This window comes from Glycine soja, chromosome 8 (genome assembly GCF_004193775.1).
Source record: "Glycine soja cultivar W05 chromosome 8, ASM419377v2, whole genome shotgun sequence".
Classification (NCBI taxonomy): Eukaryota; Viridiplantae; Streptophyta; class Magnoliopsida; order Fabales; family Fabaceae; genus Glycine; species Glycine soja.
The window spans coordinates 29,250,571-29,273,007 of record NC_041009.1 but is presented as its reverse complement, the minus strand read 5'-3'; the positions used below and the strand labels follow the sequence as shown (position 1 = coordinate 29,273,007).

General features: G+C 34.0%; 1 protein-coding gene and 1 pseudogene across 1 annotated transcript; one reads left to right on the top strand and one right to left on the bottom strand.

Annotated features, from left to right (window-relative positions):
- Positions 1-2,006: 2,006 nt before the first annotated feature.
- LOC114424074 lies at positions 2,007-10,099 on the top strand (annotated as a pseudogene).
- Positions 10,100-13,543: 3,444 nt separating this feature from the next.
- LOC114422016 (probable trehalose-phosphate phosphatase D) lies at positions 13,544-17,388 on the bottom strand. Its single transcript, XM_028388185.1, has 5 exons — positions 17,072-17,388; positions 15,750-15,862; positions 14,524-14,650; positions 14,092-14,239; positions 13,544-13,962 (listed from the first exon to the last, which is right to left on the bottom strand). The coding sequence occupies exons 2-5, from the start codon at positions 15,821-15,823 to the stop codon at positions 13,865-13,867; spliced, it is 447 nt and encodes a 148-aa protein (XP_028243986.1). The 5' UTR covers positions 15,824-15,862; positions 17,072-17,388; the 3' UTR covers positions 13,544-13,864.
- Between the last annotated feature and the right edge of the window lie 5,049 nt (positions 17,389-22,437).

Below are 22,437 nucleotides of genomic sequence, written 5' to 3'. Positions count from 1 at the left end.
TCCATTTTCCTTGTGCTTCTCCTTCTTTATCGATGGATCAACTTCTTCCTCCATAACCTTTTCAATCTTGTTTTCTCTTGCTAACTTTGCTTCATCATTTTTGGTTTCTTCTCCACCACAAAGGGTGTGGTTATTGATTACTGAACCTTCTTTACTTCTGTTTTCTAATTTCAAGAACTGCAATGGGTCACTGTCACACTCAAAACCGCTACCCTTCAAATCAGTTCCCCCTTGTATACTTCTATCAAAGCTGGGTAGTTCCACCTTTCTTGCCCAAGAACTAGCCTTTGCTTCACTAAATTTTGACCCACTTCCCTCCATGTTATTTTTGTCTTGTTGAGAAGCATGGGAATCAACTTCTTCATTCAATATCTTGTGCAACATGTGTTTCCGCTCTGAAATGTTGGTCCTCCCTTTCAAGAGCTCTATGGAAGTCTCCCATTTTTTTATGTGGTTTTTTTGTCTCAGTTGGTTTTTCTTGCTTCAAGATACTCAATCTTTCAAAGATGTGGTTACCATGGCGATCTCCGAATCTTTTGATCAAAGCTATAAATAGTTCCGATTCTGTAAATAGTACTCAGAATAATACTATTGTTTACTCAAGTTCTAGTTCTATTTCTGTAAATAGTACTCAGAATAATACTTCTGTTAGCAATTCTACGACTTGTAAACCTTTTTCTGCTGCCCCTTGGCATGCTAGGCTAGGACACCCTAGTATTGATGTCATGAGACATGTATTCCAAATATGTAAAATTCCAACAATCAATAAAAATATCTCAGATTTCTGTTCACATTGTTGTCTTAGCAAGTCACCTAGATTGCCTTCTTCTCCCTCCTTATCTGTCTATTCTGGTCCTTTTGAACTTGTTTTCACATACCTGTGGGGCCCTACACCTTTTTTATCTAGTACTGGTTACAAGTATTATGTTTCTTTTGTTGATGCTAATACCAGATTTACATGGATTTATCTACTGAAAAACTAGTCGGAACTCTGGATGTGTTTAAACAGTTTAAGGCTATGGTGAATACTCAGTTTAACTTTCCTATTAAAGTTGAGCAATCTGACTTGGGTGGGGAATTCAGACCCTTTACTAAGTTTCTAAGTGATTTGGGCATTCAACACAGGTTAATATGCCCTCATACCCATCACCATAATGGGGTCATAGAAAGAAATCACAGAGTTGATATGGGGTTGACACTGTTATTTCAGGTTGCTATGCCTCTTCATTATTGGGATCAGACCTTTCTAACTGCAATCTACTTGATCAACAAACTTCCATCTACGTCCATCCAAAATGAGGTTCCTTTTCAAAAAATGTTTCACAAAACACCAAATTATTCTTTTCTCAGAATATTTGGGTGTGCTTGTTTCCATCTTCTAAGACCCTACAACAACCATAAACTTCAATACAGATCACAAGAATATGTTTTCTTGGGCTACTCTTACACAAAGGTTACAAATGTCTAGCATCTGTTGCAAAATTTACATCTAAAAGGATGCACTGTTTAATGAGTCAAAATTTCCCTATCCTACCCTATTTTCTTCAAAGCATAAACCTATTATTGCTAACCAATCAAATCCAACTCCTCTCAAAGTTTTACCAACTATCCCTGCTTATGTTGTTCCTCAACCTTCACCCATATCCACTGCTTCTATACAACAACAACAATCTTCTTATCATCCCACACCTGAACCTGGCCTTTCTTCTCCTACCACAACTGCTTCTGTTTCACAGATGCGGTCCCCTACACCTACACCTCCCTCTAATCTTGTTATCCCCACTTCTCAAACCTTACCACTTGGCCCTCCCTCCCTAATTCCTGAACCTTTACAACCTGCTGCCCCACCTCAACCCTCCTTATCTAGACCAAAAAATGCCCATCCCATGTGTACAGGGGCTAAGTCTGGAATAGTAAAACCCAGACTTAACCCCACACTGCTGTTAACTCATGCTGAACCCAAATTTGTTAAAATTGCCACCTCAAATCCTACATAGTTTGTAGCCATGCAGTTTGAATATGATGCTTTAATTAGAAATGGAACTTGGACTTTGGTTGAGCTTCCCTCTCACAAGATAGCTATTAGATGTAAGTGGGTCTTTCAATTAAAATAGAATCCAGATGGTTCTATCAACAAATACAAGGAACGCTTGGTTGCCAAGGGTTTTCATAAGAGACTTGGTCATGATTATAATGAAACCTTTTCCCCTATGATAAAACCTGTCACTGTAAGGATATTCTTACTCTTGCTATCTCCAAAAAATGGCCCCTTCAACAACTGGATGTCATCTTGAATGGTGTGCTAGAAGAGGAAGTGTACATGCAACAACCCTCTGGTTTCAAAAATTCTAACAAACAGTTGGTTTGTAGACTGAATAAGGCAATCTATGGGCTTAAGCAAGCACCCAGAGCATGGTATGCTAAACTTAAACACACTTTTCTGCAGTTTCAGTTTGTTCCCGACAAGTGTGATCCATCCCTATCTATCTATTCTAAGGCATGTTCTTTGGTTTACATCCTCATCTATGTGGATGATATTATAATCACGGGGAATGACTAAACTCATTAGAACACTGGTTTCTCTAATAAACAGTATTTTTTCTTTAAAAGTTGTTGGGGATTTGGATTACTTCCTAGGGATTGAAGTTACTCATCATGCTGATGGCTCTCTTACTCTTACTCAATCCAAGTATCTCAGGGATCTACTAGCTAAAACAAATATAGATGAAGCTAATCCCATTGCACCTCCTATGGTTGGAGGGTGCAAACTATCCAAGTCAAGTTCAGAAAGGCTCTCAAATCCTACTCTTTATATATCAATGGTTGGAGCACTTCAGTATGCCACTATCACAAGACCAGAAATCAATTTTTCTATAAATGAAGTATGCCAGTTTATGTTCAATCCTTTAGAGAAGCATTGCCAGGTTGTCAAGAGGATTTTGCGACATTTGAATGGTTCCATTACCCTGGATTAAGGCTACAGGCTTCTAAATCATCCAATTTTTCTATTCAAGCATACTGTGATGCTGACTGGGCTTTAGACCCAGATGACAGAAGGTCAACCTCAGGAGCATTTGTAACACCCTGATATATATATCTATATATTATTAGTAATTATGTTTGATGTTTGATTATTTGTTGCGTTATTTTCATCCATGATTATTTTTAAGGAGGTTAATTAAGTTAAAAGAGGGGTGTGGATAGATAAGGATCTAGCTTCTCAAAGAAGCCTCTTGAGAAAGCTTCTCAAAGAAGCCACGAGGAAGCTTTTGGAGGAAGGCTCTTAATGAAGTTTCTAGAGAAAGCTACATGAAGCTGCCTCGGTAAAAACGCTACCCAACCTTCGTTAACCGTTTGATCTTCTCGAAATTTGGTCTTCAACTTCACAAGACACATTTCCATGATCTGACTGTTGGGATCTTTGAGAAGATGTCTGGAATGTGCTAGAAACCTCTTAATGAAGCTTATGGAGGAAGCCTCTTAATGAAGCTTCTAGAGAAAACTACATGTAGCTGCCTCGGTAAAAACGCTGCCCAGCCTTCGTTAACCATTGGATCTTCTCAAAAGTTGGTTTGCAACTTCACAAGACAATTTTCCATTATCTGACCGTTGGGATCTTTGAGAAGATGTCTGGAATGTGCTAGAAACCTCTTAATGAAGCTTCTAGAGAAAACTACATGCAGCTTCCTCGGTAAAAACGCTGCCCAGCCTTCGTTAACCGTTGGATCTTCTCGAAAGTTGGTTTGAGACTTCACAAGACACGTTTCCATGATCGGACCGTTGGGATCTTTGAGAAAATGTCTGTAATGTGCTAGAAGCTTCCGTTCTCGAGAGCATTTCTTATTTAAGCACTTCAGCCTTTGCTTTCGTGTAGCTTAGGAAAAACGTCATTTCTTCTTCTTTCTTTCTTCCAAAGCCATTTCTAAAGTTCCAAGAACTTTCTTCATCACCCACAGCCACCATTAGCCACCACAAACCATCATTGTTCTCCATTGAAAACCCACACCGAGTGGAACCCTTCAACCGAAGCGGAATCTTCCAACTTGGCTTGCAGTTTCGGTAGAGAACAAAAACCCTAATCTGACCTTTCATTTTCTTTCGAGGTAACCATGGTTCTATGCTTGTTTCTTGTTAGTTTCATCTTATCTTTGCATCTTTTCTGCCTTTGGAATCGCCATTGCATGTCTTATGCTTCCTTTGAAAAACCTTAGAGAAAGAGACTTTGTAAACGTTATCCTTTCATGAAATGCATGTTATTTTCGTAACCTACACTGAACCCCAGTCACATTGGCGTGGTCGGAACTTTCAAATGACGTTCCTTTGTAAAACCCGAAATGCTCTCAGCTCTTTCATGTAGTGATGTGGGTGTTTGACCCAGAGCACTGTTACTAGCTTTGTTTTCTGAAATCCATACTAAGTCTCCTTCGTTTTGGCACGGTAGAGGCTTGTGTGGAATCGACAAGCAAGGACAAAAAGGAATCTTCAAGTGACGCGAAGAGGAATCCGCGGGGTAGCACACGATAGGTAAGGGGAGTTTATTATAAAATTTACCGTTTTAACACCATAGTTAGGATCAGGGAACCTAGCTATGAGGATATCTGCCTGTCCCTGTTGCATGCTGATTTTTCTTCAAAGAAAATTACATTTTAACTAATGCAGTATATGTATTATGATGAATGATATTGTTTTGGTTGTTTGAAATGTGTTGTTTGAAGACCGTGCGTGTGGAAATGATATTGTTGTGTTTGTTTGAATTGTTGCTGATGTTGCTATTGAGGATTTTAATTGATATGTGATGATAATGATAATTATGATGATATTGATTTGAGATGACGTTGTTAATAAAGACCATGTCAACATGAATTATTATTATTGATGAATATGTGAATATGAAATGAGGTTGTTGATAACGTCATTGAGATGAGATGAGATGATATTTATGTTGTGAATGACATGGAAATACGATTTGTTGATTGATGTTGGAAATGCATTGGCATGTGCATGATGTGTATGTTCGTGGGGGCACTGTGCACTGACCTTTCAGGGTCTTTGGCACTAGCTTTTGGCCACGTTCATACGTTGGATGTTGTGTATGATCGTGGGGGGCATTGTGCACTGACCTTCCAGGGTCTTTGGCACTAGCTTTTGGCCACGATCATACATCGTATGAAGTGTATGTCATGGGGGGTAGAGTGCACTGACCTTGTCGGATGGCCCAGACGCGGGTAACTAGCGTGGTTAGAGAATCTAAGCATTTCTGAGGGGATGCTTAAGCGCTTTAATTGGTCCATGGTCTTTAGCACTTACTTTTGGCCGTGATCATAGCTCATACGACACAGGAAATAGAGTAATTGTGGCCAAGTGTACTTTGTACTAGGGGGCTTGTCACCTGGTAGGGAACACCTTTGGGCTCCCAGGCTGATCACCTATGGGTGGGGGGCTGTTACGTGCACAACCGGGTGGTCTCGACAAACTCAGCACAGTTCCCTAAGTGAGAGTGTCGTGTGGACACGCTTAGGCTATTTCCTGAGATATGGTTGTTGTTGGTACGTACCACATTGCATCTGAGTGTTGAGTTAGGTGCATGCATCATTATGTGCAGTCTTGATTGGGTCCATGGATGGATGATAAGTAATTGTTGGATGTGAATGATGAATATTTGTTGGATATGAGTGTTGAATAATGATTGTTGTGTATGCTTATCATGTTTGCCTATGTTCCTTGCTAATTGTGGTTATTTGGAATTGGTATTGGTTCTTTTATAATAAACTCACCCTTGCAATTTTTGTATCGTGTGGTTGATACCTGTGATGATCACGAACCTTGTTCGTGGGAGCAGAATGACAGTGGCAGGGTGTAGGGAGTAAGATTCTGGTGAGGAGCCGCCGAGCCGACGTGATGAAGTTGGCATTATTTTGGGAGAGAGTTGTGTTTTGTAATCAACTCCTCCGTAGTTGGTTTTTAAGTTTTATTTTGTTGAGTTAAAGATGTAAAACTGGGATTTTAATTATATATGTGAACATATTTAATTTTCATTATGTGTATGACGTGTACCGAATTATTGTTTCTATGTAATTATGCATATTCACTTAAGTAATGGCGTGTTGTTGGATGAATTTATGTTGTGACAAAATCACTTCTATTTTCATAATCAAAAATTAAGGAAGTTCTTTTTATAAAAAAAAATTGAAATCATTGAATATTAGAGTGTGGATACCGTAGCGACGAGGCGGGTCGTTACAGCATCTGTTTTCTCAGGACCAAATCTAGTGTCCTAGTGGTCTAAGAAGCAGAAGGTTGTGGCTAGATCAAGTACCGAGGCAGAGTATAGAAGCCTGGATCTTTCCTCTGCTAAAGTAACTTGGATTCAGACTTTGTTGTCTGAATTATATGTGAGACACTCTACTCTAGTGGTGTTATGTGATAATATGAGCACAGTTTCCTTTGCTCACAATCTCCTGTTCTGCACTCCAGAACCAAGCATATGAAACTGGACTAATTTTTTGTTCAAGCAAAAAGTCATGGAGAAAAAGCCTTCAAGTTATTCATGTTCCTGCCATTGATCAATATGCAGATATTCTCACCAAATCTCTCTCCCCTTCCAACTTCACTATCTTTAGGGACAAGCTCAGAGTTGTTGACAAACATTTTATCAACCTCTCATGAGCTTGTCAAGGGGCATTAGAGTATAGGAACAAAATTACTCCTTTTCTTTTTAACATTGATAGTTATGTTAACTGAGTTAGTTACTCAACCTACCTTAGGTTAGTTGACAGTTACTATAGTTAGTTGTAACAACCTTTAGTTCTAGAATAAATACTAGAGATGTAACTACTTTCAGTTGAGTTGGTTAATACTGTAAACTCCATTTCTGAATCTTAAGCTTTTCTCTCTCTTTCATTTTTGAAATCCTTTTAAATGCTAAAGTAACCCTATATATGCTTCCTATTTTTTTTCCACTTCTATGAATATCTTCTATTGTTGAACTCAATTATCCATTTAAATTCTTTCTCTCTTTTTCTTTCTTCTTATCTCTTTTTTTGTTGTTCAGATCTCCAATATATCATTCTATTTCGTCCATTCTTTTGTGTTGGATAGTTAAACCTCTAAGAGAACTACTTGAATTTGATCTTTAGTATTTGTATTTCAGTGTTACCATTCCTCACAAGGAGGCAGCAATTAAGTGTTGTGATGAGGTTGATCCAGTGGCTAAGGTAATTGATTTACTTTGCATTACAATGTGCGGTGGACAATCTTCGATTGATAATTGGAAATGATTTGATTCCATTTTTTTTTTCTAAATTCTTCAAATTGGTTATGAGCAGTCAATAGGAGCTGTGAATTGCATTGTAAGAAGACCAACTGACGGGAAATTGATTGGGTATAACACAGATTATGTTGGTGCTGTTACTGCAATTGAGGATGGGTTACGAGGTAGTTGTCATGTTTGGTAGATAAGTAATTTTGCTATCAATCTTGTCGGTAGCTGTTATTCTGAAGATGTTGTGTATTTCAATTATTTCTTGGCAGGTAAGCATAATGGTAGTAGCACAACTATTTCGCCATTAGCCAGTAAGTTGTTTGTTGTTATTGGGGCTGATGTTGCTGGGAAGGCACTTGCCTATGGTGCAAAAGCAAAAGGAGCAAGGGTTGTGATTGCAAACCGTACCTTTGGTAAGCTTCATGATTTTTTTTTCTTTCATAAAGTTAAAAATTTAAAAACTTGTTGAATTGTTATGTAGGAGATAACTGATAATGTGATCAAATCTTACTATTGGTGTTAAGGATGAGAAATGTCTTCATCAGACATTTTTGGTTCATAAGAGAAAAATCATTTTAGTAAAAAGTTATATTATTTTGGCCTTTTGGGTACAATTATAGTGGTTTGAAGCATCTCAATTGTTTGTTTTGGGTTTTATTTCTTCTGATATCTTGATCACAAGTTTAAGAAATCTTGCGCTTTGTTAATGGTAATGCCTACACTGTTTCACTTTTAATCTTTTGTTTACCCTTTTATGTATTACTGTACTTTTTCCTTTTAACATTCCTTTCATAAATAGTAATGTCTTTGTCTAGCTACTATATTTTGTATTTCACTCAAGCTAGTAGATTTGTTTGTTCAGTTCATTATGTCTCTCATGGATTCAATATTTTTATGCAAGTTTTTGATAATAGCATGCGTGTCTGTGTTTGGGAGTAAGATAATCAATTAGTTGCTTGAATATAATTGAGACAATGATTTCCCAAAAAATCTTCTATCGTTCTAAATTCTCATTTTATACATGGATAACCTTCCAATAAGCATATTTCAGTCATTTGTATAGCTTTTCTAATACAAACTATCATAACTATTATTTCGTGTCTTTTTTTTTAACATATTTGATGGCATATTGTATATTTTTTGTTTATATTATATATAGACCGTGCCAGAGAACTTGCTGATGCAAATTGGAGGAGATGCTTTAGCCCTTTCTGATTTAGATAATTACCATCCGGACGATGGTATGATTCTTACAAATACAACATCAATTGGAATGCAACCAAAAGTTGATGAGAAGCCTGTTTCTAAGGTTTGCTCCTTTAATATGGATGCGTCATAGTCATACCAATTAGGACCTCGAAATATTGTCGGTGGAAGTTTTGAATTTGATATATTATTGCCAATCATATCTACTTCCATTTGCTAATGAAATTGGATTTCTATTCAGATGAAATATGATAGTTGGTGAATCAAAATGCTTATTTCATTACTTGATCTCACTAAAATTATGTTATATTACCATTGAATAATTCCTACTTCCTTTTTTTATACTCAGCTAATTCCTACTTGATAAAAAGTTGGTAGGGATCAATATGATTAATAATGCCTAAATGCTTCTTAGTCTTGTCTGTGACTTAGCCCTTTTGGTTTGACACATCCATGTGCACTGGGATATTTTTTATTTATTTTATATAGTTGAATTTAACTTGATTAAAAAGCCAAAGACTTTACCAGCAAATATATTCTCCTTGTTCAAAGGCACAAAATCTCATAATATGGAAGTAACTTGAAATCCAGAGAACCAATCATTCGTTTTTGTTTTTTTGCAGCATGCTTTGAAATATTACTCCCTAGTTTTTGATGCTGTCAATACGCCCAAGATTACTAGACTCTTGAAAGAAGCGGAAGAATCTGGAGCCACTATTGTAACAGGATTGGAGATGTTTATGGGGCGGACAATATGAGAATTTCACTGGATTGCGAGGTAAACTGAATGTAAATTTTTTTATGGATTGAGTTACATGTATTTTTTTTTACCCTAGTTCCCCGGTTTTGAAATCTTTTATTTCTTTGATTCTTTTTCTAATTTGCAGCACCAAAGGAGCTCTTCAGAAAAATTATGGAAAACTATTAGAGGTTTGCTAGCCATAAACTCTGTCCAATTGATATTGTTTTTCCTCGTGTTGAAAGTTCCATGATTGCATTAGATCTTAGTAAACTTAATTGTGTCTTTGTTGTTAACATATGAACTAAATAGGCTAGTCGGCTCAAAGGATTGAAATTTATGGGAATATCTCGGAGTCTCAAAGGAGAGCCAAAGGGTCTAATTACAATGGTTGAACTAAAAAATTAATTATAACATTAACCCAAAAAAAATTATGCTAACTGCTGGCTATATTGACCTGTTGCAATATCATTGCATCTGTGCTTTTTTTTTTAAAAAAAATCTAAATTTAATTTCTTTGAAAATGATAATTTTGCATTTCATACCAGGGTTTTAATATAATAGGATGAAAGTAATGATGCAAAATAATTAACCGTCATTTTTTTTTTTTTTTTTTGCAGTGATCGATTAATCGAAGAATCTAAATGTCGAGGTACTTTTTAAAGTGTTTAGGTTGTGAATGGGAAGGGACTTTCTTTAGGGCATGGTGGATTATTGCAAGTATGTCTTATTTATCATAGCTAAGAAGATTTCTTCGCAATCACAATTGATATTAGCAAATGATTTGTATCTCTGTTGAGATTTCTGTGTTGTAATTGTATCTAACATTTTAAGCGGAATAAACATCATTTTTCAATTATTTTTATTGAAAACAAAAATGAATTTTTATGTCACCTTTCAATCAAGAGTATCTTTTATGTCATTATAATTATAATTATAATATTTTGGGTTTTTTAGTTGGTATATTGCATCACTCATTGTTAGAGTAAGTACACTTTGTTACATCAATTAATTCTGCCAGAGATTGTAAATGCGAGGAAAATTAAAAGATTTTAATAGACAGAATTAAAATTTAGAGAACCAAAATTATACACTCTTAATAGCTGGTGAATTAAAAATACAATCAAGCAAATAGGAAAAAAAATAGATAGGAGAAAGAACATACTTTATCTGGTAAAAAAAAATGGCATTGGACTAGTGGCGAATCTAACATCTTGTGTCCGGACAGTTTATTTTAAAAACAAGTAAAAATTAATAATTATTATATATAAGATGAAATCATAAATATTATAAAAGTTTAATATATCTAATTAAATAAATTATAGATGACGATGCCTTATAGGTCCAGCACTCGTCTCCATCTGGTTAAACATTTGTTAAAGGATATTTGATAGACATTTAATATACTATCCAACAGAATAAAAAAAGAGAGAACATTGTAGGTATGATAAATACAGTTTATCATGTGATAAGAAAAAAGAAAGAGAAATGAGAAGCGTTGATGGGTGTTTATGTAAAATAAAATGTAGTTTGTATAACATTACTCTTTGTTAAACCCTTTGTCAGTGTCTAATGGTTGTAGCTCAGTTGATATTTGATAGAGGATTTAATATACTATCCAACAGAATAAAAAAAGAGAGAACATTGTAGGTATGATAAATACAGTTTATCATGTGATAAGAAAAAAGAAAGAGAAATGAGAAGCGTTGATGGGTGTTTATGTAAAATAAAATGTAGTTTGTATAACATTACTCTTTGTTAAACCCTTTGTCAGTGTCTAATGGTTGTAGCTCAGTTGATAGCACACGATGAAATATTGAGGGAGGACTTGCAGGTGAGAAATTTCAAGTCTCACAAAGTCTCGACTGAAGATTAGTTTCATAACCGATCCCAAAGATCGAAACATAAGACCCTTATTACAATGATACAAACAAAAAAACCTTTGTCAGTATATTTATACAATAAAGTAATTTGAATGGTCGGAAGTTACTTTTTAGTTGGGATTTGAGCATTTACTATTTAGGAATCTCGTCTTGTGTTTGGATGAAGAATTCAAAATTTAAGAGAAATTGAAATGTCTAGAATTTGAATTGTTTTAGTTTTAATTTGTTTTACTTTTCAAATGCTTTGTTTTGATAAATCAATTCAATTTTTTTAAAATTTAAATTCTTTTGAATAGGACAATTCAATTTCCTCCATATGTAAAATTTCATTTTTATATTTTAAATAGATGAAATTTCAATATTAAATTTTATAGAAAATAAACACTATCTAATTTTCAAATATTTAATTATTTTTTCCAAAATAGTTAATGATTTAAAAATACAAAACATTGATAAATTTTGATGGATTTTTTCATTGACCACAACTAGTGATGATTTTAGGCCACCATCAACCAGAGCAATTTTTCAACTGACATCGATTAAGAATTTTTCTACAGACATTGACCAGAGCTATTTTTTAGCCAACATCGACTAGGATTTTTCGATCGACATTGGCCAACATCGACTAGAATTTTTTTGGTCGACGTTGGCTAGGAGTTTTTTGGCTGGCATCGATTAGGGTTTTTTTACTGATATCCTCAAAAGCTATTTTTAGCCAACGTCGACCGAGTTTTTTTTTTGTCAAAAAACCCTAATTGAAATCAACCAAAAAATCCTAGTCAATGTTGGCCTAAAAGTCTTAATTAACGCTGACTAAAAAGTAGAATTGGTTGATGTCGACCAAAAGAAAAACTAGACGATGTTGACTAAGAAGTAGCTCTATTTGATGTCGACCAAAAAAACCCTAGTTGATGCGGCTAAAAAATAGTCTTGTCCAATGCCCAATAAATCCTAGTTGACATTGACTAAAAAATAGTTATGGTCAATGTTGGTCTAAAAAACCCTAACCAAAGTCAGCTAAAAAATAGCCCTGATTGATGTCGGTCGAAAAAATCATAGCCGACATCGATAAAAAACTAGGTCTGGCAGATGTCAGTCAAAAAAACCCTAGCTGGCCTACAAGAGGTTGTTAGAACCTCTTAAAGAGAAGTAGTATAATTATTTGAATTAAAGATAATAATAATGAAAAAATAAAGAAAATTGGTGGTTGGTTGTATTTTAATAATAATAATAATAAGTAAAGATAAAAGATAAAGAAATATTGGTTAAACAAATTTTAAAGAAGGATATGTAGTTCTTTTTCCTAGAATGATACATATAAACAATCTCTCTTGGTACTAGTGATTGTTCAGGATTGAGAAGAAGGAAAAAAAGTAAGAGAATTTTGTTGAGGCAATTGATAGAGAAGAAGAAAAATAACGATGTGTTTTTGTATTCTCAAATGATGTGTTTTTGTATTCTTAAATGAGATGAGTAAAACAAAATTTTTCAAAAATTCCATGTTATGATTCTTAAATGATGTGTTTTTGTATTCTTGATATAAATTTGACTTTCCAATAAATTTCATCGAGATTTCAATTGATTGTGCTTATTTCTTTTTTTTTCACGTGATCATTTCCTAGAAGAAGAAAAAATAACTTCATCAGAATTCTGGTGTTTGTTCAATGGCTGTAGTTTCTTTAGAATTGGTATGAAGGATTTACTATGCAGATGTTCTTTTTCCTTTGAACATGTGTCATTGCATGCACCATATATGTCTAGCCGCTTTTGATCCATAATGTATTATATTATAATATATTCATACGTTAAATTACTTTCAATTTTATTAAGATAAGAGTAGTAAAGGAAAATTTGGGGTATATATATATATATAAATATTGATGTTACTTTCTGGTATTTTCTCGCAAATGTGTTTGTGTTTTGTGCATGGATGATTATATTGGTATTTGTATATTTGTGTGTTTATTTAATTATAATCATGAATGATAAATTGACAATTTTAAATTATATGATAGATATCTCCACATTCACAAAAAAAAAAAAAAATAGATACTTCCATCTGAGATGGAGATATAATTTATTATTGATACCATGGAAAAAAGATTCATTATACCTCCATCTGTGATGGGGAAGACAATGAGTTGTCATTACATGGATATGAGCTTATAGACCCCTTAAGAACCTGAGATCCACATTGGTTTCAGGAACCAAAGAGTTGAGTGTTGATGTTTATTTAAATATTTTATTTATTGAGACTATTACAAATTGTATTTTTAATTTGACTTTTATTAGAATGTGTGTGTATAGTATCTTATTTTAAATTCATTGCAGATATCATGATTGATTTTCTGAATTACTGCACCAGCTGAGAACCACATTATTTGCAAACTCCTTTTAAAAGGTTGTTTTATTCATTAGGATTATCATATTTCATTATAAGTATTATTTTCGGAGCATGAGAAAGAAGCTATTGAAATTGAGGAGACTTACAAGAAAAATGACTTATACCTACGGACAAAAACTGTCACTATAAATAAAAAATCCGTAGGTAAATGTATGATAGACTTTGTCCTACAGACGTTGCTTCCGTCAACTTTGAGGGGCTGTATAGTGACAGCTAATTGTCTGTCACTATAGGTTTTACCTACTATGTATAGTGTGTAGGTAAAAGTCATTAACTTCTACTTACATCTCTTAACTGTAGGTAAAAATCTTTAATATGTATCTATCATCTTCAACTGTAGGTATATGTTTAACATGAACACCTCTAACTAACTAACTAGGCGTGGCAACATTTGTTACCCTAAAAGCATCCTCATCAGTTCGATCATCACCAATATAGATTGGAAATACATCATTCGAATTCTCGTACCCTAGAAATATGCAAATAGTATTATTATAGTGAATCAGAACAAATATATGTTATATATGTAGCATAGGTAGGTGAGATATCAAAGTAAGGCTATTTTTGCATGAATTAATATATATAGTTATCTACTCACCCAATGATTCTAACAAAAATTCAAGAGCCTTGCCATTGTCCCATTTAATGGTTAGACATATCTCTAGCACTTTTCTCCCTTGGGTTAGCTTGAGTTGTGGATACTCATTGAGCACCAATCTAACTTTCTCCGCCAATGCTGCCCAACTCTAAGGAAAAAACAGAGTAAGGACACAATTAAAATGGACCCTCAGCAAATCCAATTCGTCTATCATTCAGAACAAAGGGATGTACATAATTAAACCACATCATGGATGAGTTATATTGATAGCCACATAGCACGTATATTCTTAAAAAACAATTTGATGGTCCATTTGCAAAGATGTATCTTATATTTAACAGCTACACAATTAACAAGAAATTTCATTTTTGCATCCCAAATCATGATAATGAAACAAAATGTACCCTGTGAATATAAGGAAAGTACGTTAACCTTTGTCAGTAATTCCACGTCCTCTGTTGTAGCCTTCTTTTTCATATCCCTTGTTTGTATATCCTGGTGGTGGAAATGGAAAGCAGCGCGACATTGCACAAAGTCCAGATATGTCTGGTGTATATTCCTTGTAAAATTGAATAATTAGGCCAAAATAAGCTTAAATGGTCCAAAGTTAAAATTGAAAGGAAGAGTGGAGGTGGCATCCATAGTTGATGGTTGGAGTTAAATGTCTTTACTTTATTTAAATGGTCCAAAGTTAAAATTGAATAATTAGGCCAAAATAATAATTAATTTATGTTAATGAAAAATTTAGTTAATATTTTTAAGGCTTAAATAACCTTTTAATTTCTATTATATCTTTTTATTTGAGTCTTTTTCTAAAGAATTAAAATTTTGGTTCATACTACTACTAAATTAATTAATAATAAAAATTTAAAAATAATAATAATAATATAATAATAATAATAATAATAATAATAATTTATTTTATTAATTTATATGCTACCATAAATTATAAATTAAAATATATGAATATAAATAGTGATATTTATTACATATATATATATATATATATATATATATATATATATATATATATATATATATATATATATATATATATTCGTGTATCTCTTATTCTAGTTATTTGTCAAAGTAATATTTTTGAAAAATAAATGAAAGGAAACAAAAATCATTTACAACTGGAAATGGTGATCTCTGTTATTATTATATTTAATTTTTTGGTATATAGTGGCATGAGTTGTCTGCTTGAAAAAGATTCTTGGAAGTGGCCATTCCTCACACTCTCTAGGAAGGTATTAGTGTTGAAGACTCTACAACTATATATTTAAACCTCTCTTACTTCGATCAACTCACAACCACTCTCTTTTATTCTTAGCTTTCCTTTCCAGTTCATACTTCATCCTATTATTACTTTCCCTCTTTGCATTCCAAATGGCCACTGTTGAGGTAATTATAAGATACACTAATCTCCATAGTTTTGTTTATCGATCCTCTATCTAGATTATGGAAACCAATCAACCATTTGGGAATAAGCTTGTTGATTTTAACGTTAAGGATGAGATGGGAATTGAAAGGAAGACGCATAGCAAACAAACAAACAAATCTTTAATTATATAAGAGTAAAAAATCAAGAATATTTTTTAGTTGCTTAAGAGGGACAAATACAGCAAACTAGAAGCAACAAGTAACACATCACATACCTTTTTCTGACTTGATCCCGGAGGAGTGCAAAGCAATGTCGGTGATGCCAGTGTCGGAAGAGTGGAGGTGGCATCCATAGTTGATGGTTGGAGTTAGAATGTTGGAATTAAAACTGGAAAGAACCCAAGTGCAAGTAGAAGAAGAGTCTCAAAAGTCAAAACTCATTAATAAATAAAGCATCATCATTTGATGATCATTGCATTTGATGGCCTATATATTGTGATAACTCATGCTCATTTAAAGCACTTTCAGTTTTTGAAAGCTTACATTACATACATACGTGACTGCATCATGACACCACCCATAATAAATAAAGCAACTCAACAATTTAAAAGTGACTGCTTCCATTAAAGCCTGAGGTTATTTCTTTTTCCCATATGAAAGCAACTCTCATTCTCATATGCTCATTTAAAATTGTTTGTTATCAAGTTTTAAGACAGGGTAGTTTAGAAAAAAAATATTTATTTTTAAATAAAATTAATACAACTAAATGCCAGTACTAATTCATTTTCTTAATTAATGTGTTTTTTTGTTTATATTCGTCTATTCGAAACAAGAGTATAAATTTTACATCAATGGTTGTGGAGGAAGCCAAGAGCACTATGGGGACAAATGCAGAAGAAGAAAAGATGGTAATAGTAAGGTTTGGGGACTTGCAAATAATGAGAAGAGTGAGGACTGGGAAGAGATTATTAATGAAGAAGAAGCAAATGGTTGCGGCTGCAGAGGCTGAGAAGTCTCTTCCGGTGTCTCCGGCGGGTGGTCCTCAGCCTCTACCCTTGTTATGAGTACACACTTTTTTAACACTCTCCATGTTATGTTATTTTGCTGAGTCTTGGCAAATTTTAGTTAGCCTTAACAGCCCTTGACTTGTGCAGGGTATTCTTGATTATGTCCGAAAGTTAATTGTGAATAGGAAAACCACTTAATCACCCAACAGAAAATGGCAAGAAGTTTAAGAGAAAAAGATATTAACTGGAACTTATGGTGTTTAACATTACAAATGACATTACACACAGATTTAAAGAAATTATACAAAGGAATGAAAAAGAACATCAAAATTAACAAAACAAACCAAATAGTTATGATAATTAAAAATTTAGAATGTAAAGCATGCAACATATTTTGATTGTGATAAAACTGACAGAAGCAAGGCACTAGTTTGTCAATGGAATTGACAGAGAACACACAGGTTTGATCTGCATTTTTCTGAGTTTACTACTACAAAAAAATTCACATGTAAGATACTACATTGCTACAATTACTAGATCATTTTCATTTTGGATCTGATAGTAGAGATAGCTTGCAGGAATAAAAATACCTTCCATTTTTCCCAAAATCCTGTTTACTGCTCCAGCACACCCTTGACATGACATACCAACTTTGAGGACAACGGTCTGCAACCATAATGGGAAAATTCAGACTGAAGGAGCAGAGAAAAGCATTAAATAATCATCTTAACCCCCAACATCACAGATAGCTTTTCTGTCCATGGCAGTGTTTCCAGCGAAATTTCAGTAAATAGTATACAAAAAAAAAAAAGCATACAAGCAGGACACAGTTTGAGAAAATTTTCACATGTCCAACTCCAGCAACTAAGAATTCTCCTGATTTTGCAAAAGCCAAGGAATTCACAAACCCAGCCTGTTATGCAAAAGGATAAATTAAATGGTAATGGATTTTTCAACTGCAATAAAACTCAGTACAAATGTAAATCCAACACTAGAAAGATGAAGAATTGCATGTTTGGAAATTACTTTTTGACTTCAAAAGTAAAACTTGATTTTTTACATAAAACTACAAATCTATGTACGAATTTACAAGTATACAATCTCTATTCTGCGCAAGCTTATGTTAAAACATCACATGGCACAAAAAAGTAAGGTTTGAAAAAAAGGGGAGAGTTATTCAATAAATAACAAGGGATTTAGTGATTTACAGAAGAAGCTACATTCAACAGAAACAAGAACAACAATAGCCTTTTCAAAGCTTCAGTCACTAGCCTTCAATTATATAAAAGTTCCAAGTAAGACATAGTACAAAGAATTAAATGAAAAAGAAAAAGGGTGATTTTTCCTAAATGGTGTTCAACAAGAAACCTAAAGGGTGATTTTTCCTATGCAATCAATTTAAAGCACATACCCTATTATTCTTTGATCCATAACATGCCCATTTCTGGGCACACCTCAGTGCTTGATGACAGATTCTGCATGGTAGCTTGATGAAACAACAGACACAGGCTAAAGGGCAACATACACAAAGCAAGCAACTACTACAAAGGAATTGAATTAGTTTCTCTTTGGTTCTGTGACCTTTTTGTTGCTGAGAGGCCAAACTTGAACAATTGCAAGGTTTGGCATGCCTTGTTGCATCAACATGTTCATGCCTATGCCTCCTCCTAAATGCGACTCTTTTTTTGTCTTCAAGGGCTAGTTTGCACCCCATATCACTGTATGTGGGTCCCATATGCCATCAAATATATGCTGAATGCTGTAGTTGAGATGAAACCCCTGCAATCCTTGTGAAGGGTTGTGTGAACATTTGCTTGGAAATCTTCCTAGGAAAGCATTTGGAACTTGCTGCAGTTATTTTATGATGAGTATATTACATTTGCTTGTACCAAAAACCACATTTGAATGGGGTTAACTGATCCTTCAGAGTTCAGATATAAAATTTTTTAAGCTCTTACTTTTTATCAGCTTTTAAGCTCCTTTTTAACAATAACCGAATAAGGCAGGGAAATGTTCCAAAGTTCATGAAACAAACCTAGAAAACTCAACCTAGTTAGACTCTGGCACTTTATATGGGCTTGGTATGTAGCATCTCCAAACCATAAAAGGCTTGATTGACCCGTAACCTGTCCTCATTGAGAGAAACAAATAAGTCGATCTCCTTGAGCAGTCATTTTTGTTAACTTCTCTATATTGAAAACTTCAAAACATTGAAAAGAAGATTTTAAACACAATATACTCAAAGTATCCAAAAAAGACCAAGAGCAAAGACCCAAAATATATAAAAGTGAAAAGTAAATAAGTGGAACTTTAAAAAACGAATCCTGTTTTTCTATAGTAAGCTTCTGAATTTAAAAGGTAAAGTATGTAATTTCAATTAATGATGAAATAATCAATAGTGAATATTACGTACACATATATGATAAGTTATGAATGTATTGAAACATTATTTATTAATTTAATTCTCCTCAAGGACCGAGATTATGTATTTTCCTATGCACATTTAACAAAATATTTGCAAGTATTGATTAGACATTGAGACTCTATGTAGATAAAGATATAAACACAATTTTTATAAAATAAAATTTCATAAAATTCAACTTTATAAGATTTATTCTTAGTTCCTACAATGCATATATGCGTGTTTCAGTGCTTTTTAACTTTCCTTATATTTGCTTAAAAAATATGGCAGATTTTAGAGATATATGAACTTAGTCCACCAATTAAATTATAACTTGTATGTGTCCTTATTTCTCAAATATTATAGTAATGCAACATTCTCAAATACTCACATCCTTCTTCCTAGGAATAAAAATCCCCAAAAGCAGAACCCACGAGTGAAGAAAGTTTCAACTATATGTAAAATCAAGGTTTTAAAAAATGGTTAGTGACGACAACACAAACGCAATTGTGACAGCATCGGCGGCATTTGCCTGCAGTTTCCCTCAATATCAAGTAACGCGATTAATCTGAAAATGCTTGGTGAATGTTCATACACTTAATAACTCAATTAAAATGTTTTGCTAGAAAGATGAATAATAAATAAGGATGCGTAACAATACAACAGTATATGGTGATTCCAACGGTGAATTTCAGTTGAGTGATTGAAGGAGGAGAATTAAATTACCGTGAGAAAGATATTCACCGATTGTTCAACCTTGATAATCCGTTTCTCGAGCGCAGAGGTGTTAATCGAGTTTCCACTAGTTGATTTATCAACGAAGTGAAGAGGAGAGGTTTTGGAGGGGAATGAATCCTACACGATCACTTTTTCCTCTTTATCCTGAAGGAGCGAGGAGCGAGCCCTAGAGAAGAAGAAATTAGAGAATGAAACTGATAACAGAGGAACGAAAAGAGCGAGGATAGCTTAAGACTACGAACCTGAAAAGTTGTGGAGCTTTATGGATTCAGGAATAGGCGAGGAAACGAAGAGCGAAGAAGAGAAAATTGCCGCCATGTTTGGAGAGGGAAAGTGTATGTATGAGAGAGAGAGAGTGAGAGTGTGTGTGTGAGAGAGAGAGTGTGTGTGAGTGTGAGAGAGAGATATTAATTGAATTGAAGAGTGGAAGAGGAGGTGAGTGGTCCACGGAGGCATTAGATTTTTTGACTTTTACCTACACCAAATTATGTGTGTAGGAAAAAACTTGTGTAGGCATATGTCATTTTTCTTGTAGTGTTGAAGGCATAATTTTCTTTAGTTATATTTACTTTATCTTGGTTAGTATTTCAAATAAGATGTTGAATGTAGATACTTTCGCTATATTTTAGTGTTCGTTTATTTTAGATGACAATATTTGAGGATAATGTTTTATTGATGCAATGATTCAATTATTTGACTTTATTATATGTGAAGTATTTTTATACTAGTATAATTTTGAGATTTTATATTCTTTTTTAGTCTATTTTAGCATGGGTTGTTAATTTAATGAAGGGCGTTACAAGACATCATTGCATGAATATGAACTCAAATCTTAGTAAATTTTGAATTTTGATTTTCACACCAGTTTTGAGAACTAAAGAGTCTAGTCTAGTGATTTTTGAGAATCAGTGAGTTAAGTATGTGATAATTATTTGAATACACTAAGGTGATATTGTTATTTATTGAAATATTTTCTTTATTGAGTGTTATTGGAATAAATTGTGGTTGTATTAATTAGACTTTTATCAGAGTATATCATTTTATTTTTAAAAGGCTTTAATATGTTTTTGGTCCCTGATATATACTCGACTTTTGCATCTGGTTCTTGATAAATTTTTCCTTCCAATTGAGTCCCTAATATTTGAAAAGTTTTATCTAAGGTCCCTACCGTTAATCAGGATCCTTTAGCTGCTTACATGGATGTTAACCAGACTCGTTGGCATGCGATGTGTGGTGCCACGTGTACTCGTTGCCTGAGTGGGATTACATCTAGGATAAAGTTTTTTTTTAATTTTTAAAAAGTAATTAAGACAACATTTGTGCTTAAAAAATTTCTTTATTTTCTTTTTTCTCTTTTTTTCTTTCTTTTCCAATCTGCCCCTTTGGACAACCTTTTTCTCAATTGAGAGTTGATCTCTCTTCTCCCTCATAAAACCTAGCTCTTTCTCTCCACCTCCCTCCTGGATGGATCAAATCACTGTAATGGCTCCAACATTTGTAATCACTGTAATGACTGCAACCTCCAACATTTGTAACATGCAATTGCGAACTCGTCTCCGTGCCTTGTTCACCTTGTTGAAGCCCCCGTGCGCTAGGGCCTCTACGATGTCCACGTTTTCATTCCTTAATCGTGGGTCCCATCATTCCTCTCCAAATGTTATTTCATCGCACACTTCCTTGCTTTGGCTTTGGCTTTCTTTGATATCTAGTTCGTAAAAATGGTTGCTTCAGGGACAAATTGGCTTTGGCCCACTCTATCACTTGCAAAGAAACTGTCAAAGCTTGTTCAACACAAATTAATGAAACCTCTACACGCTTCACGAAGTTTGAAGATGGTTCAATCTTGGTGCAACACGTGGTGACTCCCTGTGCGATACCAACAAAAGGCGAATCTCTGTATGGTGTGGGTGGAAGAGAGTGATGGTGAGGTTGGGGGAATTGGTATTGGGATTGGAATTCTTGGTGAATTCATTTAGGGTTTCGACGATGTCGTTTTGCCAAAGCTTCTTGCGGAGGTGGAAAGGTTTGTGGGGTTCGAGGTTGAGGGTGTGGAGCCGGTGGTGACGTGCTGGTTGTTTCATCGTTGCCATTATAATGGTTTCTCTGTGTGCTTCCTTTGATGGGGCCACTCAGACAACGAGTACACGTGGCACCACACGTCGCATGCCAACATGTCCGGTTAACGGTCACATAAACAGTTAACGGATCTAGATTAACGGCAAGAACCTCAGACAAAACTTTTCAAATATTAGGGACCCGATTCGAAGGAAAAATTTATCAGAGATTAGATGCAAAAGTCGGGTATATATTAGGGACCAAAAATATATTTAAACTTTTTTAAAATTATCTAAGTCTCATGAATGAGTTTTTTATCACCATACCGACTGTAAACAATATTATCTAAAATTATCATCTTATTGAAAGTGTTTTTAGAGCATGAGAAAAAGCTGATGAAACTAAAGAGACCGAAAGATTTAGTTTTTTTTTTAATTACATTTATTTTAGCTTAATTGGTACTTTAGAATAAAATATCGATGTGGTTAATTGTGTGTGTAAAAAAAGATCATCTTTTGTTGATGTTCTTAACTTCAATATCAGTTATAATAATGCAAGCATCAATTAATAACATAACATATAATATATCATACTTATATATAAATAATTATATACATATATACATACATAATTAAAGGATATTTATAATATTAAATTAATACATGCTAGTGGTTCTGAATCACGCAACTAATGGATTCATGGGATATATGCATATAATGGATTCACGACATAATATAAATGTAATTGGAAATTTCCCTTGGC